The 17880-nt window shown below is 36.8% G+C and overlaps 1 protein-coding gene across 1 annotated transcript in view; it reads right to left on the bottom strand.

The window, feature by feature from the left end:
- CATSPERE (catsper channel auxiliary subunit epsilon) overlaps positions 1-17880 on the bottom strand; it is a 192540-nt gene that overhangs the window by 13602 nt on the left and 161058 nt on the right. The window contains exons 18-19 of the mRNA XM_063082895.1: positions 15953-16039; positions 11602-11759 (exon numbers count right to left, since the gene is read on the bottom strand). Coding sequence (XP_062938965.1) covers positions 11602-11759; positions 15953-16039 — 245 coding nt within the window. The remainder of the gene's footprint in view (positions 1-11601; positions 11760-15952; positions 16040-17880) is intronic.

Raw genomic sequence — 17880 nt, 5'->3', positions numbered from 1 at the left:
GCCTTGGGTGTTCTTTGTTGGAATGTCTTAAACTATCGATTCAATTTCTTTTATAGGCAAAAGACTATTCAGGTTATCCGTTTCTTCTTGAGTGGGCTTAGCAGTTTGTGTCTTTTAAATAATTTATTTAATCCAAGGTGTCTTAAGGTGGCATTAAATTGTATATAATATTCCTTTATTATCTTTTCAATGTCTATAGGATCTTAAGTTATATCCCACATTCATTCCTGATATTGGTAAATTTTTTAACTATTTATCTCTTGATTGATATTAGTAATTTATGTCTTCTTTTTCTTATTCAAAATGGCTAGAGATTCATAAACTTTATCATCATATTAAAAAATCAGATTTTGGTTTCATTGATTTTTCTCTGTTTCTCTGTTTTCAATGTTATTAATTTCTTCTTCTAACTTTATTATTCTGCTTGCCTTTGGTTTAAATTGCTCTTCTTTTCTGTTTTCTTAAGACAGAAGCTTAGATAATTAATTTGAGACCTTTCTTTTTTCTTCATATAAACATTAATGCTACAAATATTCCTCTAAACATTGCTTTAGCAAATTTTAATATCATGCATTTTCATTTTTATTCAATCCATGATGTTTTCCAATATCCCTTGTGATTTCCTTTTTGATCCATGTTTAATTTCTAAGCATTTAGGGATTTTTTTCCCAAATATCTTTTTGTTATTTATTTCTAGTTTAATTCTGTGTGGTCAGGGAACATATTTTGTGTGTTTTCAGCTCATTGATATTTATTAGGACTTTTACAGCTTAGCATATGGTCTACTCTGGAGAATATTTCATTTGTGCTTTAAAAGAATGTGTTGTTAAGTGTTCTATCATTGTTCAACAGGTTTAGTTGGTTGATAGTGTAGTTTAGGTTTATTGACATGTGATGTTGAACATCTTTTCATGTGCTTTTTTGCCATCTATATATCTTCTTTGGTGAGGTGTCTGTTCAGGTCTTTTGCCCATTTTTTAATCTGGTTGTTTTCTTATTTTTGAGTTTTAAGAGCTTTGTGAATATTTTGGATAACAATCCTGTATTGGATTTTTTTTTTGCAAATATTTTCTTCCAGTCTGTGGCTTGTCTTCTCATTCTTTTGACATTGTCTTTCACAGAGCAAAAGTTTTTAATTTTAATGAAGCCCAAGTAATCAATTATTTCCATTATGGATCTTGCCATTGGTGTTATATCTACGAAGTCATCACCATATCCAAGATTAATTAGGGTTTCTTCTATGTTATCTTCTAAGAGCTTTATAGTTTCGGATTTTACATTTAGGTTTATGATTTGTGTATTACTTTTACTGAGGCATTTACCTTGAAAGGGTAGCCCAGTTCTTACCATGCTCCATCTCAACAAATTCTCATTGCTTCTAGACAGATGCAGATCCTACTATGTCCCAGAGAGCCATTCGAAAGTCAAACTCAGGAGAGGCGGGATTAAAATAAAAATAAATAAATAATTGAAGAATGAAGTCAAAGTGCTAGAAATCCCTTACTGCAATGTGTAGGAATAAATCTAAAGATTTAGGGAAAAAGGAATGTTGGAGTGAATTTATCAGGTGTGAGTTACTCATCTGCCCTGAGATAAGATCCAGAAGACACTCCGTCCACCATGGCATTGAGAACTACATCAGTGTCAGTAACTTCAGCATTTTAAGGAAGTGTTTTATGGGTCTTTTGTAGGCTGAGGTATCAGGAAGGAGATAGAGCCATTGGAATGGGCCCTTTAATTTCAATAGGGATGAAGGGATCCTATATAGCAGAGGCCAAATGGACTCAATAATTAGAGATGAAGGAGGCATGGTTACTGTGAGTGGAAACAGGGCTTTAGTACTATTCAAAACGATTAGACTTGAATGGATCTTTGGATGTAGATAGTTGATTATGGGGCCTCCAGGACTGAAATGCACAGTCAGCTCACTAAATTTCTATTTGATTTCTATAACCAAAGTAGGTGTGATGCACAGACCTGAAACGAGCCATTATAATAGAGGATCAGATACCTTTTCCTATTTCCCATACCTGAGTCTGATAACATATCCAGAGCCCCTTTAATTAGTGGGAATCTAGGTACCATTAAGGAAGGAACCCATAACAACATATGTACCTACTCCAAAATCTTTTTTCTAGTTTTCCCCAGAATAAATGTGCACTGGGAAAAGGGAAATGCCCAACACTTAACAGTTTTTATTTTGGCCCCAGCTCTGAGCTAACAGCAATCCCTGAAGATTACAAAAGCTTCTGTGGTCTATTGGTTGGAAGGCGGGCTTGAGGATAACAGGTGACAGATGTAGTTTTGACTAAGTACACCTCGCTGTAGGTCCAGTGGTACGCATCCCACAATTATTTCTCTATTCCTGAATGTATACTGTAATTGAAAAAGACATGCTAAGCATCTGGTAGAATTCCCTACACTGAATAATGACTATGGAAGAGAGCTATTATGATGGGAGGGGCAAGACAGAAGCCCTTTAAGCTCTCCTTGACTGTGAAAAGAGAACATTCAAATCCGCACTACGTTTTTGGGAGAATTGCAGATGGTTGATTTTGAGGGATGGAGGGATGCCAATTCCTAGGGTAGTGGACGAGGTGGGGGTGTTACTGAGATCGCACTCTTTCAGGGCTGGAGCACTCATTTTCTCAGCTGTTGGGGACTCACGTCTAGCAGTTCAATTCATCTCCAAGGCCTGCCCTCAACCAACTTAAAGAGGACTTGGCCTCACCAAGGCCAAAGCCTCTTCAGGGGGCAGCCCACCTTCGATGACTAGATGATTCAGAGGTATCCAGGCCTTGCCCCTTTCCCCCAATTCAGAACAACTCTGTGGGGTCATCCCAGCTCTAGTGCTCCTGTGAAATAAGGTGAGCTTTTTATCGAGATTGCAGCTCTGCCTACTTCTTCCTCTCTCCAATCTTGCTTCCTTCACTTCCCCTCAAGAACCTTCGCAGTAAACTTCCTGCATGCTAATCTTCATCTCAAAGTTTGTTTCCTGGGGAACCTGACCTACAATACCTAGAATATCTCCCTTAAATGATCTGATTGGACTGTTCAGAATATTGATGGGTTTGGGGCTGATGGAAAATTATCATGAGATTAATCAATAGCTGATGTTCCCAATATAGTCTCATAACTGAAGCAAATCAATACAGTCTCCAGAATCTGACAAACAGCCATTCATTTGGTAAATTATTCTTCCTATCCCCCACCCCCCAGCCCAATAGGCAGAAAAGATCAGAAGCAGTTAGCTTTCACTCAGGAAATTCACCTGCTGTAGAGCGGATGCCCCCACCCCCAGCCCTGCAACCTCATTGAGGCTTAATTTCCACTGTTAATTGTTAAGAGGGTGGGAAATCCTATTACAGTCATTGAAAGGTGGGGCCTTGAAGAGGTGATTAGATTGTAGGACCATGCCCTAGTGAATGGATTAATAATGGTGGTCAGGGGCATGGTTCTGAGGGCTTTAAATGGGGAGGACAAAGAGTCTGTCCCTCTCTCTGCTCCACCATTTTCTGCCATGTGAGACCTCTGTGTTGCTGTAAAGCCACCACCAAAGGAGGCCCTCACCAGATGTGTTCCCTGGACTTTGGACTTCCCAGCCTCCAAAACTGTAAGCAATAAGTTTGTTTCATTTCCCTTATAAATCACCCAGTTTCAGGTATTTTGTTATAAGCAACAGAAATGGACTAATACACCTTCCTTCTTGCTTCAGGACTATGTCCACTTTATGGTCCTGTTGTCAGGTAGCTTGTTTTTATTTATCATCATCTCTTAGGACATCCTATTGGTCCACTATACTGATGATACAAGAGAGCAGGAGAGCAGGAGGAACCAGATACTGTAGAGATATTGACAAGATAAAGGAGACAAATCCCATGAGTTGTGGGGTACATGATATACCCTTGAGAGTGAAAGACTAGTTGCTGCTCCTTGTACTCCTATCACAAGAAAGGGGTGTAAATTTTTTTTATGCCCACTTTGGATTTTGGAGATAATATATGCCACATTTGGATGTGCTTCTCCAAATATGCAGAGCATCCTGAAAGTCTGTCAGAGTGGAATCCAGGGCAAAGAGAGCCTTTCCAGATGGTCCAGGTGATGCAAACAGTGTGAGATTTTGCTCTTGTGACTTAACAGATCTAAGGGTGTTTGATGTGTCTAGGGCAGATTAGATGATTGTGGACGTTCTGATAGAGTATATCATGCAAGCACTCTTTGGCGAGTAACAGTTCTTCTGAGAAAAAGCTCATGGCTTGGGCTTTGGTAGAACAGAATTTCTGACCTCAGAACACCAGATGACCATGAAACCTCAGCTGCCTATTATCAATTGAGAGTTACCTACCTTATCTCTAACACTATAAAATTGGAGCTGCTCAGCTGACCTCTATCAAGTGCAAGTGATAAGTACAGAACTGGTCTTGGAAGACCTAAATACACAAATCGCTGTATGAATAGTTGATTCATAGCTAAGGTTTGCCTAGACATGTGGAGTTCTTCATGACTTCACTGACTGTAAAAGAAAAATATGAGAAAGATTTACAGATTGCTCTGAATCCAGATGTGAACAGCTGTGGCACTGTCGCTCCCTTCAGGTACAGTCTTGAAGAACAATGGAAAAGAAAAAGCCTCCTAGTGTAAAGAACTTTAGGAGATATATATTTTTCCACTTTTCCTAATAGGAGAGATGGCCTGAGGCACAGTCATGGGCACGGGCTAAATGTCCGGCTGCACGACCAGGACTTGGAAGGAACAACACTTGAGGAGAAGACATTTTAGGGAAACCATGTAGGTGAACTTCTTGGACCGAGACTAGCATATTAGAATATTTGGGTCTCTTACAAATGTTTATCAAAAAACCCTCACTGGAGAGGAGGCTCTTAATTCATCACCTGCCCACCATATGGTTAGCCTCTTTCCCCAGCTACCCAAATGCTTGCTCAATGGGCTCATAAACAATGTGGTCATGAATTTCCCCTCACCAACGCTGACCTGGATGCCACCACTGCAAAGTACCATAGTGTTTGCCAGCAGCAACCAACCTTAAGCCTTCATAGGAATATTAATTTAGAGGTATCAGATGGCCACCTGGTACCAGGTTGATTATACCATGAAGGGAAGGAACAGTGATTCATCCTTCCTGTGACATGTTTGGGATTTGCATTTGCATTTTTCTCTAGAGCTTCTGCCTATAACACCATACATGGACACACTGAGTTTCATATACATTGTCATATTATACCAGACATGATGGCTTCTGACCAGGGAACTCATTTTACAGCAAAAGAAGGCAAAGGGCTGATATGCACGGAATTCACTGGCTTCACAGAATAGCGGCATGGATTGTCAAGGCTTCTATTTACTATTAGGGTAATCATAATTACTGTTTACCTAGGACGCTTTTGGTATACACGTGTTGTTCTGGTGCAAATGTTAATAAAGCTTCATTTTGCTTTCAGAAATGCTCTGGTTTGGATGATAAATCATACAGCAGTGAAAGCTCTAAAGCCAGCACCTGTGAGGTTGGGAAATTCTCCTTGGGATGAGATAAGTACTCTGAGTCACTGACCACAATATGGTGGCAATTCTCCCACAGCCAGAATACATGAGTTTGAGAATCAAAGTAACAGAAGGGGAATCTCTCACTATTTCACTTACAACCCTAGGCATGTACAGGTGGGCACTGTTGAGAAAGAGTTCAGATTCCTTAGGAATGAACATTGAGGTCATTCTTCCAGGAAACAAACCTGAAGTGCTGGCTAACAAAATAAAGAACATAAGCTGGGAAATGGGGAAAGTAAAAAACACTAACTGCAGCCTCATGGCCATGTACAGATATTAGGAACACGAGTGTAGCATCTGCACCTATTTTCTACCCTGCTGTCTTATATTTGAACAAATTTCTGTTTTTCCCTTCTCCTGTTCCCCCACTCTTTTATGTAAGGAGTGTTGGTAGTGGTAGACTTTACCACCATAAAATCCACAGGATACAGAATATGAAGTCAGGATCATGACAAAATGAAACGAGGAATGGAAATCATTCACAGACTTTGGACTTGGAGCTAAATGCAATACGCTGTGAGATTTCAATTTGTTCTCGTTTTGGGGATAAGTACATTTTTGGTTGTTTAGGGATAATTACATTATGGTAGGTGGGGGGAGGTATTTCTGCTATTTGGAGATCCAAGTTTTTTGGAGAAGTAGGTGAGGATGTGAATTGCAGTGAGCAATTGATTAATTCTTTCAGTTCACTAATTTTCTCTTCAGCTGGATGTAGTCTCTTGATTAAAATGTGTATTGAGTTTTTAGTTACACCAATTATCTTTTTCATTTTTAGAAGTTTTCTGTTGCTTTTCCAGATCATCTAGTTATCTCGTATAGTGTCTTGTTCTTTCATCATACTTTTAAAGCTCTCTTTTAAAAAAAAAAAAATCAGTATTTAAGCACACATGTTTTGTATTCTGTATCTAATAAATCCAATATTAGATACCTTCGTAAGTTGGTTTTGTAGAATATCATTTCTGTTGACACTTGTTCATGGTTTCTTCTTTTCTCATGTTTTGTTTGTTGGAACTTTTCCTTTGGGAATTCTCTGAGGTTTGCATTCCTCCAGAGGGGATATACACTTGCTTCTGCTGAGCATATTGGATGTACTCATAAGCTGCAACCACTTTAATTAAATTTTTGGCTAGATTATTATTTCTTTTGAACATTCAGCTAATATGAAATCCAGCCTCAAATATATTGAGTGCAGATTCCTAGTTAAAATTCTTAGGAAAGAATTTTCTTTTTTTCTTTTCTTTTTACCCAGGTGCATGTCCTCCCCATCTTTCCCTAAGAGTTTTACATTTCAAAGCCTTAGGTTGTCTGATCTAATCTCTCTCTCTGCTACATTTGGCCTTATGATCTAGGTCACTGGGGATAGGCAGATAACCCTAGAGGGTGAACGATGTCTTCAGATAACTCCAGTGGGATCCAATGGATTTGCACTTTTTGAAATTTGTGGTCTACAGCGAAGTCCCTTAGTTTCCCACCAGCTTGGTCATGCATTTAAAAAGGTGTATGTGTTTTAAGTTTCGTCCAGCATTTTTAGGTGTATTGTACAGGAAAGTTTTTCTCTGAACACCAAATCTGTCATATTGCTAGAAAAAGAAGCCTATTTATATTTTTTAAGTTTCTGCCCTGAATTGTGGCCTATGAAATTATGTTTTTTTTTTCATTTATTAAAATTTTATTTTGGGTCCACTATAACATTTTAAGTTATCATTTTTTTTCTAGGATTTGAAAAAAATGTGTATGCTTTACAGGTATTGTAAAATATGGCTGATTCACCCCACTCTTCTCAATACACTTATATTCTGGAGTGAATGAGAGATGTGAAACTTCAACATTCTCTTTTCGTAGTTGGTGTTAAATTATGCTGAGTCTTTCATACGTGAACATCTTGCATGACAAATATGATTCTAGTGTTTAAATAGAACTGGCACCCGTTTTTACTACAACGTGGCTTAAAAGGCAAATCAAGTATGTCCTCTGGGCACAATAAATGAAACAAGTTATCTGTTCAAATGCTGATGGAAACTCTGGTTCTATTGGATTTCCTGAGAGATGAGATTCGAACTCAAAATATGATATGGGAACTCAGAAGTAACTTTGGCTATAAATAATTTTATCTGTACTCACTGCCTAATTCCTAGATAAGCTGAGACTCCACTCTAGGTATGTTTAAACTTAGATCAAAGTCATTAATAATGTTCCTATTCTCCAAATGCTTATCTATTTTATGACTACTTTGATCTGTCAAATTTTGAGACAGATATATTAAAGTCTCCCAATAAAATTGTATTTTTGTCATAATCTTACCATTTTGCTAATAGCTTTTGCCCTGTGTATTTTCTGGCTTTTTGTCGGGGATAGAAAATTAATGAATATTATATCTTCCTTGTGAATTATACCTTTTATCATTATAAAATGCCTTTTGTAAAGTCACACTTAATGTATCAATGCCTCAAATTCTAATTTTTGCGATGTTACTAACTCTCCTATTTCCTTTTTATTTTCATTTGCCTGATATACCTTTGTCCAATCCCTTATTTTTAACCTTTTTTGTGTGTTTTTTTTCTTCTAACCTGGGGCCCACTACTAACCCTGGACTCTCACACTGATTCATGAGTTACTGCCCTCCAAGTAGTTAAGATGTATTGTTTTTATAACAGCTTTATTGATATATAATTCACATACCATAAAATTTGCCCTTTTGAAACATACAATTCAGTGGCTTTTAGTGCATTTATAGAGTTGTGCCACCATCACAACTATCTAATTCTAGGACACTAGAATTTTCGTCACTCCCAGAGGAAACCCTGCACCTCTTAGCAGTCACTCTCAACCCTCCCTCTGTGCCCTGGCCCCTGGCAACCATTAATCTACTTTCTGCCTCTATGGATTTGCATATTCTGGGCATTTCATATAAATGGAATCATATAATATGTGGTCTTTTGTGCCTGGCTTCTTTCACTTAGCACAATATTTTAAAGGCTCATCCCTGTTGTAGCATGTGTCGGTACTTCATTCCTTTCTATGCAAATGCTCCATTGTATGGCTATACTACATATTGTTTATCCATTCATCAGTTGATGGACATTTGGACTGCTTCCACTCTTTAGCTATTATAAATAATGCTGCTATGAACATTTGTATACAAGTTTTTGTGTGGGCGTACGTTTTAATTTTTCTTGGGTACATACCTAGGAGTGGAATTGCTGGGTCATATGGTAACTTTAGGTTTAACATTTTGAGGAACTGCCAAATGGTTTTCCAAAGCTTGCCATACCATTTTAAATTCCCACCAGCAGTGTATGAGGGTTCCGATTTCTCCACATTCTTGTCAACATTTGTTATTATCTGTCTTTTTTATTATAGTTATCCGAGAGGGTGTGAAGTGGCATCTAGTGGTGGCTTTGATATGCGCTTCCCTAATGACTAATGACGCTGTGCATCTTGTTATTCATTTATTGGCCGGTTGTATATCTTCTTTGGAGAAATGTCTATTCAAATCATTTGCTCATTTAAAAATTGAGTTGTCTTCTTGTTCTAAGAGTTCTAAGAGTTCTTTTATATATTTCAGATACAAATCTCTTATCACATACATAATTTGCCTATTTTTTCCCATTCTGTGAGTTGTCTTTTCACTTTCTTCATGGAACTATTTGAAGCAGAAAGAAATGTTAATTTTCCTAAAGCTCAATATATACCTATTTTTTCTTTTGCTGCTTATGCTTTTGGTGTCATAGCTAAGAAACCTTGCTTCATCTTCAGTTGTGAAGATTTATACTTATGTTTTTGTCTAAGAGTTTTATAGTTTTAACATTTAGGTCTCTGGTCCATTTTTGAGTACATTTTTGTATATTGTTCAGCTTTGTTCCTCTGTGTGTGGATATCAGTTAAATATACCTTTTCTGAATATAATATATCTAAGTTTTGTGAACAGGTAGAGGGTCACTGACTTTCAGTAGGAGAAATTAACAGTTTAATATTTATCATTCTAACTCTGAATTTTTGAACCAATATTTCATGTTATCTGTTTATTATATTTTCTTGTTATTCTTAAATTTTCTAACATTTTGTAATAATAGCTTTGCATTATGCTTTTCTCCTTTTATACTCTGAAAATTATCAATACTATTTCTACTACATGAGAACTTATTTGAATCCTTACCTTTCCATTTAAATAATTCATCACTGTTTATTTCCTTGCCCTCAAATCAAGAGAAGATACTTGGCATAGTTTTATTTACTCTTATTCCTTCTCTTTCTCAGAGCTCCTTTTTTGCTGAAATATTCCATAATATTAATTTCAAGTTAATGTTTATTTAAGATAATAACTCTTCGAAAATATTTTCCCCTTCTAATTACTTTACCAGCAATTATTTATACTTTATACATCACAACTCACGTACTCCCTTCTTCTTGTGATTGTAAAATGCTAAGCTCTGCTGGCCCTTTTCAGAACGCATCGCTCAGGGTGACCTGATGATGTGTCTTGGTTGCAATCATCATATTGGCTCAGTAAATCCTTGCTGTATGTATTGGGCCTCAGTTTCTCTTTAGGTCAATAGGGGACACCCTGTTTTCAAGTCTTGCATTGATGATTATGATTTTAGAACATGGGGGAGAGATTGGCTTTGGGGGTCTCTGCTCAAACCATAAGACAGTGAGAATCACATTTAAGTACCCTGTTTTACGGCATTTTTCTATCAAGTTTCTCTTTTTTCTCTTCATTTTTTCTTTTCTTTGGGAGCTTACTGCTCTGTCCTTTTTTTTTTCAACACCTGCAGTTCCTTAACCACGCGTATCTTCCAAAGCTCTTCTCTTCTGTCTTTATAATCAATCAGTTAACTTATGTATGCTCATGGAATCACTATAAAAGATACCCATATTTGTATTTTTAACTTTTTATCATCAGCGTTCCCTCCAACTCCAGACCCAAATAATAATTTTTAACTGTTTATAGAATATATGCACTCAGATATCTCATTGTACCCTCAAATTCAAAGTCAGAACTCTTAACACCTCCCCCAAAGAAAAACCACCTGTTATCTATGATGTTCAAAGAAAATACCATTATATTAATCACAGTCTACAAAATTTAAAAACCATACTGATTCTTTCTTTTTCTTCATTTGCAACATTAGATCAATATAATCTCTCATTTCTGGACACATATTTATTCTACTTTTTCCCCTTTTTTCTTTCTTACTGACACTAGGCCTTTTTTTGACCTCTTGCCTTGGTAACTTTTCTCATTTATTTATGTAGAGTTTATTTTACTTCTACACTATTCTTTATGCTATTCTCAGGCTAATTTGCCAAGAGTTACGTTTTCATCATGACACTCCCTTAGTGGAGATACTAAGGAGGTTCTCTAGGACATGGGTTGAGATTTGCTTAAACATTCCTTTGTTTTCTATCTTCCTCACTCAGCGTACTTCCCACCTTTCTTCTTAACTTCACAGCCTTCAATAATATTCTAACATTTAGCTCCATTCTGTTATTAGTGTGATTTCTTTCACCTGAAGTGTCCATCCTAGTCCTCTGTCAATGTAAATGCTACTAATGTTCCACGTTCTCCAGAAAGTTTTCTTCTACTGCTCAAAATAGCATTACTTTTTCCCATCTTTGAATTATTAGTGTGCCTTTCAATAATATAAATGATTATATTTGAAAAGTATCTATGTGATTGTTCTGATTTAACCTCTCTTGGTTTATATGTGTACCCCCTCTTCCTTCCCCAAGTGGCTTAATCATAAGCACCTTGAAGACTGAAATTGTGCTTATGTGACATTTGGATCAATCCTGGTGATGAAACATAGTTATATACTCAGAATGTAATTGCAAATTAATTTAATTAACATTTAACATAAAATATCCCATCTCCATAGAATGTTTAATGTGATTGCTATAAAATGAAAAAGCAAATATATACATAACAATAATAACAACAATTGGATGTCTAGGTGGCATCAAATTAGCTCAAGAAAATAGTAATTTAATTTTGAGGAACTAATGCTAAAATTATTATAATAAAACTTTTATATTCACCTATAGTTTGGATCCAGGATCTTCACACAAAAAATGTACATTCCGGAATGGCCCATGGGCCAAAATAAATGGTTACCATTAGAAAGGTTGATAATCTCATATGGTTGATTTAAGTCCCCTGGTTTTCCAATAGCATAAGAAAAACAGTGCTTATAGTTCTGAACAAGAAACAAAGAAAAAAAACCTTAAGATCATTTTCTGACTTTAATAAACAAAATTATGTTCTCATATGTTTATCTTGGAAAATGATTTAGATATGCAATGGCTATTCCCTTCCATTCCACCGTCGCAGCACTCTATAGCATTTTTAGAGGCTATATGGGGTTAAAATTTGATAAAAAGTGAGGCTTAGTAAAAGCAAGTGATGTGTTTATAAACAATTAAATTAGGGTGTTAAAGAGTATGAGAGTATATTATTTTCCTAAATCAGCAAAAAACAAAATTCCCCAAAGATGCTTAATTGAGGACAGAAAATATTTTGATCATAAGGCATGGACACAACCATCAAGGTGGCATATCCTTGGGTTTTTATCTTCCCCTGGGACTTTCATGTATCCCCATTACCACTACTGTGTCTCTCTGTGGGTCTCAAGACACAAACTAGAAAGAATATTTATTTGTACCCTGTTCCCCCCACCCCTTTTTAAAAGCACAAATGAAATAAGCCTATATTCTTTAAAGTCACTTTATTCAAACTAAGAAAAGAAAATAAAAAGATTGTTAAAACTTGGCAGATATCTGATCCTGCAATAATACATGGCATTACTTCTGGGTTATTTTGGGTCCTGTATGCTTTTACAGCTGACTTAAAGGACTCCTGCTCTACCACTACTGCTCTCTGGAAGCTTTTCATTAGAAGGAAACAAGAAACCTGATAAGGCAATTGCTTTAGATGTGTCTATAATTTTTGGCTATCAATATCCTTCATGGTTGCTATGGTTTGAACGTGTCCTCCAAAGTTCATGTGTTGAAAATTTGATCCTCAGTGCAGAGCTGTTGACAGGTAGGACTTAATGGGAGGTGTTTGGGTCATGAGGGCACTGCACTTATGAACAGATTAATACCATTACTGCAGGAGTGGGTTTATCATGGATGTAGTTTGTTATAAAAGGGTGAGTTCAGCCCCCTCTTGCCCTCTCTCGCCCTTCTGCCTTCCACCCTCAGGTGACACAGCAAGAAGGCCCTTGCCAGATGCTGGCCGCTCGACCTTGGACTTTCCAGCCTCCAGAATTGTGAGCCAATAAATTTCTGTTCATTATAAATTACCTAGATCAGGTATTTCTGTTGCAGCAGCACAAAATGGACTAAGACAATGGTATTTTTCTTTTTGTCTAGCTATCTTGAAGTATTTCTCTTTTATGAATAGCTTCCCAGTTAATAGGACCTTGGGGTCAATCAGCTCTTGTGCAGTATCAGAGGGACTTCCCCATGGCAACCCTATGGACAAAAATGTTAGCACGATTAGATGGTGATACTGATAAGCTCTAGGAAAAAGCCTATTGCTTGCTGCTGTATCCCCAGTCTGACACACAGTGGGTGGTCAACATAGATGTGTTAATGTTGAGCCTTAACTTGAAACATAGTTAAAGTTTTGTTGTTGTTGTTTTTGTTTTGTTTTTTAAAAATATGTGAGAGCTAGTTACATCGTCCTTATCTGCTGCTCTTTTCTCTGGACCTAAGTTGAGTGACCTCTGATAATACATGTCTTGGGTTAGCTCTACTCATGCATTCAAAGACTTGCTGGGGGTGCTATTTCTGACCTCCTCCTCATTTGCCCACAGCCATTTGGTATGCTAGGCAACCATGCCCTAGTTTCTCCCGAGATCTTTCTATTGACCACACCACCCAAAGAGTTCTCTTTAAAATTTTGGAAAACTGCTTCATTCCGATAGGGGCACAATTCTCATTACGCCTGCCTTCACTTCCCTGGTGTCATAAAATGGGAGGACATGGATACTTATCCCACTTATTGTTACTTCTATTCCAATACTCCCCCTCTTCCAGGAGATGAAATTGTCCTCAAGGTTTGCAGCTAATTTAACAGTATAACTTTAATTAAATGAGAATTTCAGCATCTCTTGAGAGCAGTATTTGTGGATAATTGCCTTTTTAAAAAATCTGCCCGGAGCCCAATCTCATTCTCATTAGAACCCTGATTCCTTTTGATGTCATCAGAGTGAGAGGGTGATTCCATGTTCTCACCTTTCATTGTACAAGCTGACAGGAACAGATTCTTTCTCTCTCTGCTCTAGGAGATAGCTGGGTTGGGGGTGGGACAGGGCAGCTCATAATCTAAGTTCTATCAATCAAAGTTCCTCTCCCAGGAATCTGAATTAAAGATGAGCAATGCAACAATGGGAGGAATGTTCAGAGGTCATTCATCACAGTGGCAGCACCCTACCCAGGGTGCAGGAAAATAGTTTGGGTTAAGATGCATTTCAGGTAAAATGCAATGTGTAAAGTTGCTGAGTTTAGAGTAATGTGCATAGTCCATCAAGGTGAGGAGGAGGAGATTGCTTACCATTTGTATTCTGGTCACCACAAGTATGAGTTGAGAACACAGGTCGACTAAATGGAGCAGAAAGTCCCATTGACACTCAACTGTACACATACCACTGGCTGGTTGCCTTTGCTCGGGGTCTTCTCATGTTAATGATATTGGAAAAGACTGAATGAAGTAAATAGTAATCAGGGGCAGAGATAACGCATGTGTTCTAGTTCAGCTTTGGGAGAGCTCTGGGAAAAGTTTAGAAGATATTTGTATAATAAACAAAAGATGAGATCATGAGAGAGACAGATTTGGGTTGTACGTAAGAGTCGTATTGGCCTATGGTATCAAGAAATTTTTGGATAAAACAGACCTCTTATATGTCCTCTGGCTTTAGTTAGAGTCACTGTGAAGAATCCAAATGTTTTGTGTGCCCATGTTGGCACACCTGCCCTGTCTGGTGTCAATCTTTCATGGGAGGAAGCCCTAAGGAAGTAGGGTAAGTGACTCAACAGCTTGGCTCACGGGCAGGACAGTATGAGCTGTACAAGCTCTAAGAACACAGCCTGAACAACCTGCACTGAGCTCAGGGGGATTTCATTGTCACGGAGCATGCCTGGCACACGTACTACCAGAACTGACTAATCATCCCTCAAGGAATTTTCAAAGGGATGCCACACGAAGGCCAGTACATCCTTAGTTTGATAAAAGGCCAGGTTCAGGAGTGGAAGGCTAGGAACAGGAGCCTCAATTCTGATTGATACAGATCAGAATGTTATTCTAAGGGGAGGGATAAAGGCTGAGAAATGGGGGGTGGGGGTGGGGTGAGAACAAGAGTGTCAGTTTATAGGTTTGCCATGGAGATGACCATAATAGTAGGGCAACTGCCCAGACTAGCCCATGTGTCGCTTCATGAAGCTATAACCTAAAGAATGTTGAAATGGACAACGTGACCCTTACTCATGAATTTACCAACTATTGGAAGAGCCAGATGTAACCAATACCCGATCACTAACTCATGTCATGCTAGACAATCAATGTAAAGCCTGACGTACTAATTAAGGGGTTGTCCCTTCCCTCCCTCTTGTCATTACAAAAATGCAGAAGCTCTCTGTGCTTTGGAGCACATTGCCAAGGCAACTTGGCATGAGGCTTGCAGTCCTCATGCTGGTGCAAATAAACTCTGATATTTTATCAGTGCTTTGATTTCTTCCCTCAGGTTGACAAAGGTAAGTTCTGTTTTTACTGATCCCATTACTAGTTTAATTCTGTATGATTTTAAAGTAGTGAAATAGTACTTTGCATAATATGTAGATGATCTATAGTTAATTAATCAATTCCACAAATATTTATTGAACACTTACAATGGGTTAGATAGTGGAGGCACAGCAGTGAACAAAACAAACAAAATTCCCTTCCCTCAGAGAGTTATAAATGCTAATGATATTTTTAAACATAAGGAAGGGAGATACGGGCTCTTATGGGAGTGATGGTTAAATTTTTTGATAGGGTGGCAATACAATCCTTACTGACTACTTGATTTTTAAGTAAAGACCTGGACAAGTAAGGGAGCTAGTTAGTCTTTTAAAGGACTCACAGTGCTTTTACATGTTTATCGGATCTTTCATAATTTGCAAAGACAGGTTTTCAGCAGTGAAAATTAAAATAGTAACACAGAATCAACAGCAGAACAAACAGAAATTAAAATGAAGCATTTTTGGAAATAATTTAATTCAATAGAAAATAGGATTTGATTTACCAAAACATATTTAAATCCAAAGTGTTTCCATCAAGTTTTTGTTAGTACCAAAACGCCAGATTAGTTATCCGAACAAACAATTTGCAAAGTAATGTTTTTCTTACCTCAGGTCCCCAGGCGTTTCCTAATGGGAGATGCTTGTTTAGCTCAGTCATTGACTTCCAAGTCTGTGCTTCATTTAAACAACCACTCTGTCAAAAGATGGTATATATATATATACGGATATGCAGAAGTTTTTATGTCAACTTATTGCTAGGCATTTAATATATTTTGCTACCATGAAAAATTTTATATATTTAAAAATTTTATTATTTAAATATTACTGGTATACAGAGGAACAATTGACTTTTCTATATGACTTTGTATCTAGAGAACTTAAACGCACTCATTAATTCTAATTATTTCACATGAACAGTTGCGTCACCTGTGAATATGACAATTTTACTTCTTCCTTTCCATTCCTTGTGTCTTTTATTTATTTTTATTTTATTGCCTTTTTACAAAGATCTCCAGGAACAGTGTTGCATAGAAGTGATGTTAACAGCCACCCTGTTTCATTCCTGATTTCAGAGGAAAGGCTTTCAAATTCTCACCATTAAGTATAAAGTGTGCTATAAGTTTTTGTATCTATATTTTACTAGCTTAAGAAAGTTACTATCTATAATTTTCTAAGATTTATTTTGAAACAATATAAATGGTAAATTTTTAATAAAAATTTTTCTTCAATTATTACAATCACTTTATGCCTTTTATCCTTTATTCTGTTAATATGGTGAATTACTTTGATTTTAAAATGATATACCAACTCTTCATTCATGCAATAAACAAAACTTGGTCTGGATGTATTATTCTTTAAGAAATTTTTTCCTTTAACTTTTCTAGATCAGTTCGTTTAATAAGTCTTTTCAAAGAACAAACTTTTGGCTTTGTGGATCCACTTTATTCTGTTTGTAGCTACTTCATTTATTCATTTTTTAAATTTTAAGATAAGTTTTTAAAGGAGAAAAATTTTATATTTATTTCAGTAGATCTATAAAAAATACGTGATAAAATTAATACTCATTTGTAATTTTTTTATTGAAACATAATGATTATACATAATTGTGGGGTACAGGGTTGAATATCAATATCTACTCACAATATGTGATGATCAAATCAGGATAATTAGTATATTCATCATTACAAAATGTAATCATTCTTTGGGACCCTTTACCAATTTCTTGCTACCCTCCTTCTCTCTCCCTTTCCCACCTCCAGTAACCACAGTTCTGGTCTCTCCTTTTCAAAGTTCAATGAATTATTGTGATTGCTCACGCTTTCCTTCTTTCTTTCTTTCTCTTTTTATTTATTGCTCATGCTTTCCTTCTTTCTTTCTTTCCATTTTTATTTATTTGTTTTTTTGTTTTTTTTTTTTTAGCTCCCACTTTTAAGTGAAGATGTGCAGTATTTCTCTTTCTGTGCCTGGCTTATTTCACTTGACATGATATTCTCTAAGTTCATCCATGTTGCTGTGAATGGCAGAATTTCATTCTTTTTTATGGCAGAATAGTATTCCATTGTGTATGTATACCACATTTTCCTTATCCAGTCCTCTGTCGATGGACATTTAGGTTGGTTCGAACTCTTCCAACTCTTGGCTATTGTAAATAGAGCTGTGATAAACACAGGAGTGCAAGTATCCCTTTGACATGATGATTTACATTCCTTTGGGACTATACCAAATAGTGGGATTGGTAGATCCTATGGCAGTTCTATCTGTAGTTGTTTGAGAACCTCCATACTGTTTTCCATAATGGCTGCACTAATTTACAGCCCCACCAGCAATGTAGCAGGGTTCTACTTTCTCCACATTCTTGCCAGCATGTTATTTTCTGTCTTTTTGATAATAGCGGGTCTAACTGAGCATTTTTTCATATGCATGTTGACCATTTGTATATCTTCCTTTGAGAAATGCTTATGCAGCTCCTTTGTCCATTTTTGATCTAATTACTTGTTTTTTTTAATGTTGTTTGAGTTCCTTGTATATACTGGA

This window comes from Cynocephalus volans, chromosome 18, assembly GCF_027409185.1.
Source record: "Cynocephalus volans isolate mCynVol1 chromosome 18, mCynVol1.pri, whole genome shotgun sequence".
NCBI lineage: Eukaryota > Metazoa > Chordata > Mammalia > Dermoptera > Cynocephalidae > Cynocephalus > Cynocephalus volans.
This window is presented reverse-complemented; position numbering and strand designations above follow the sequence as displayed.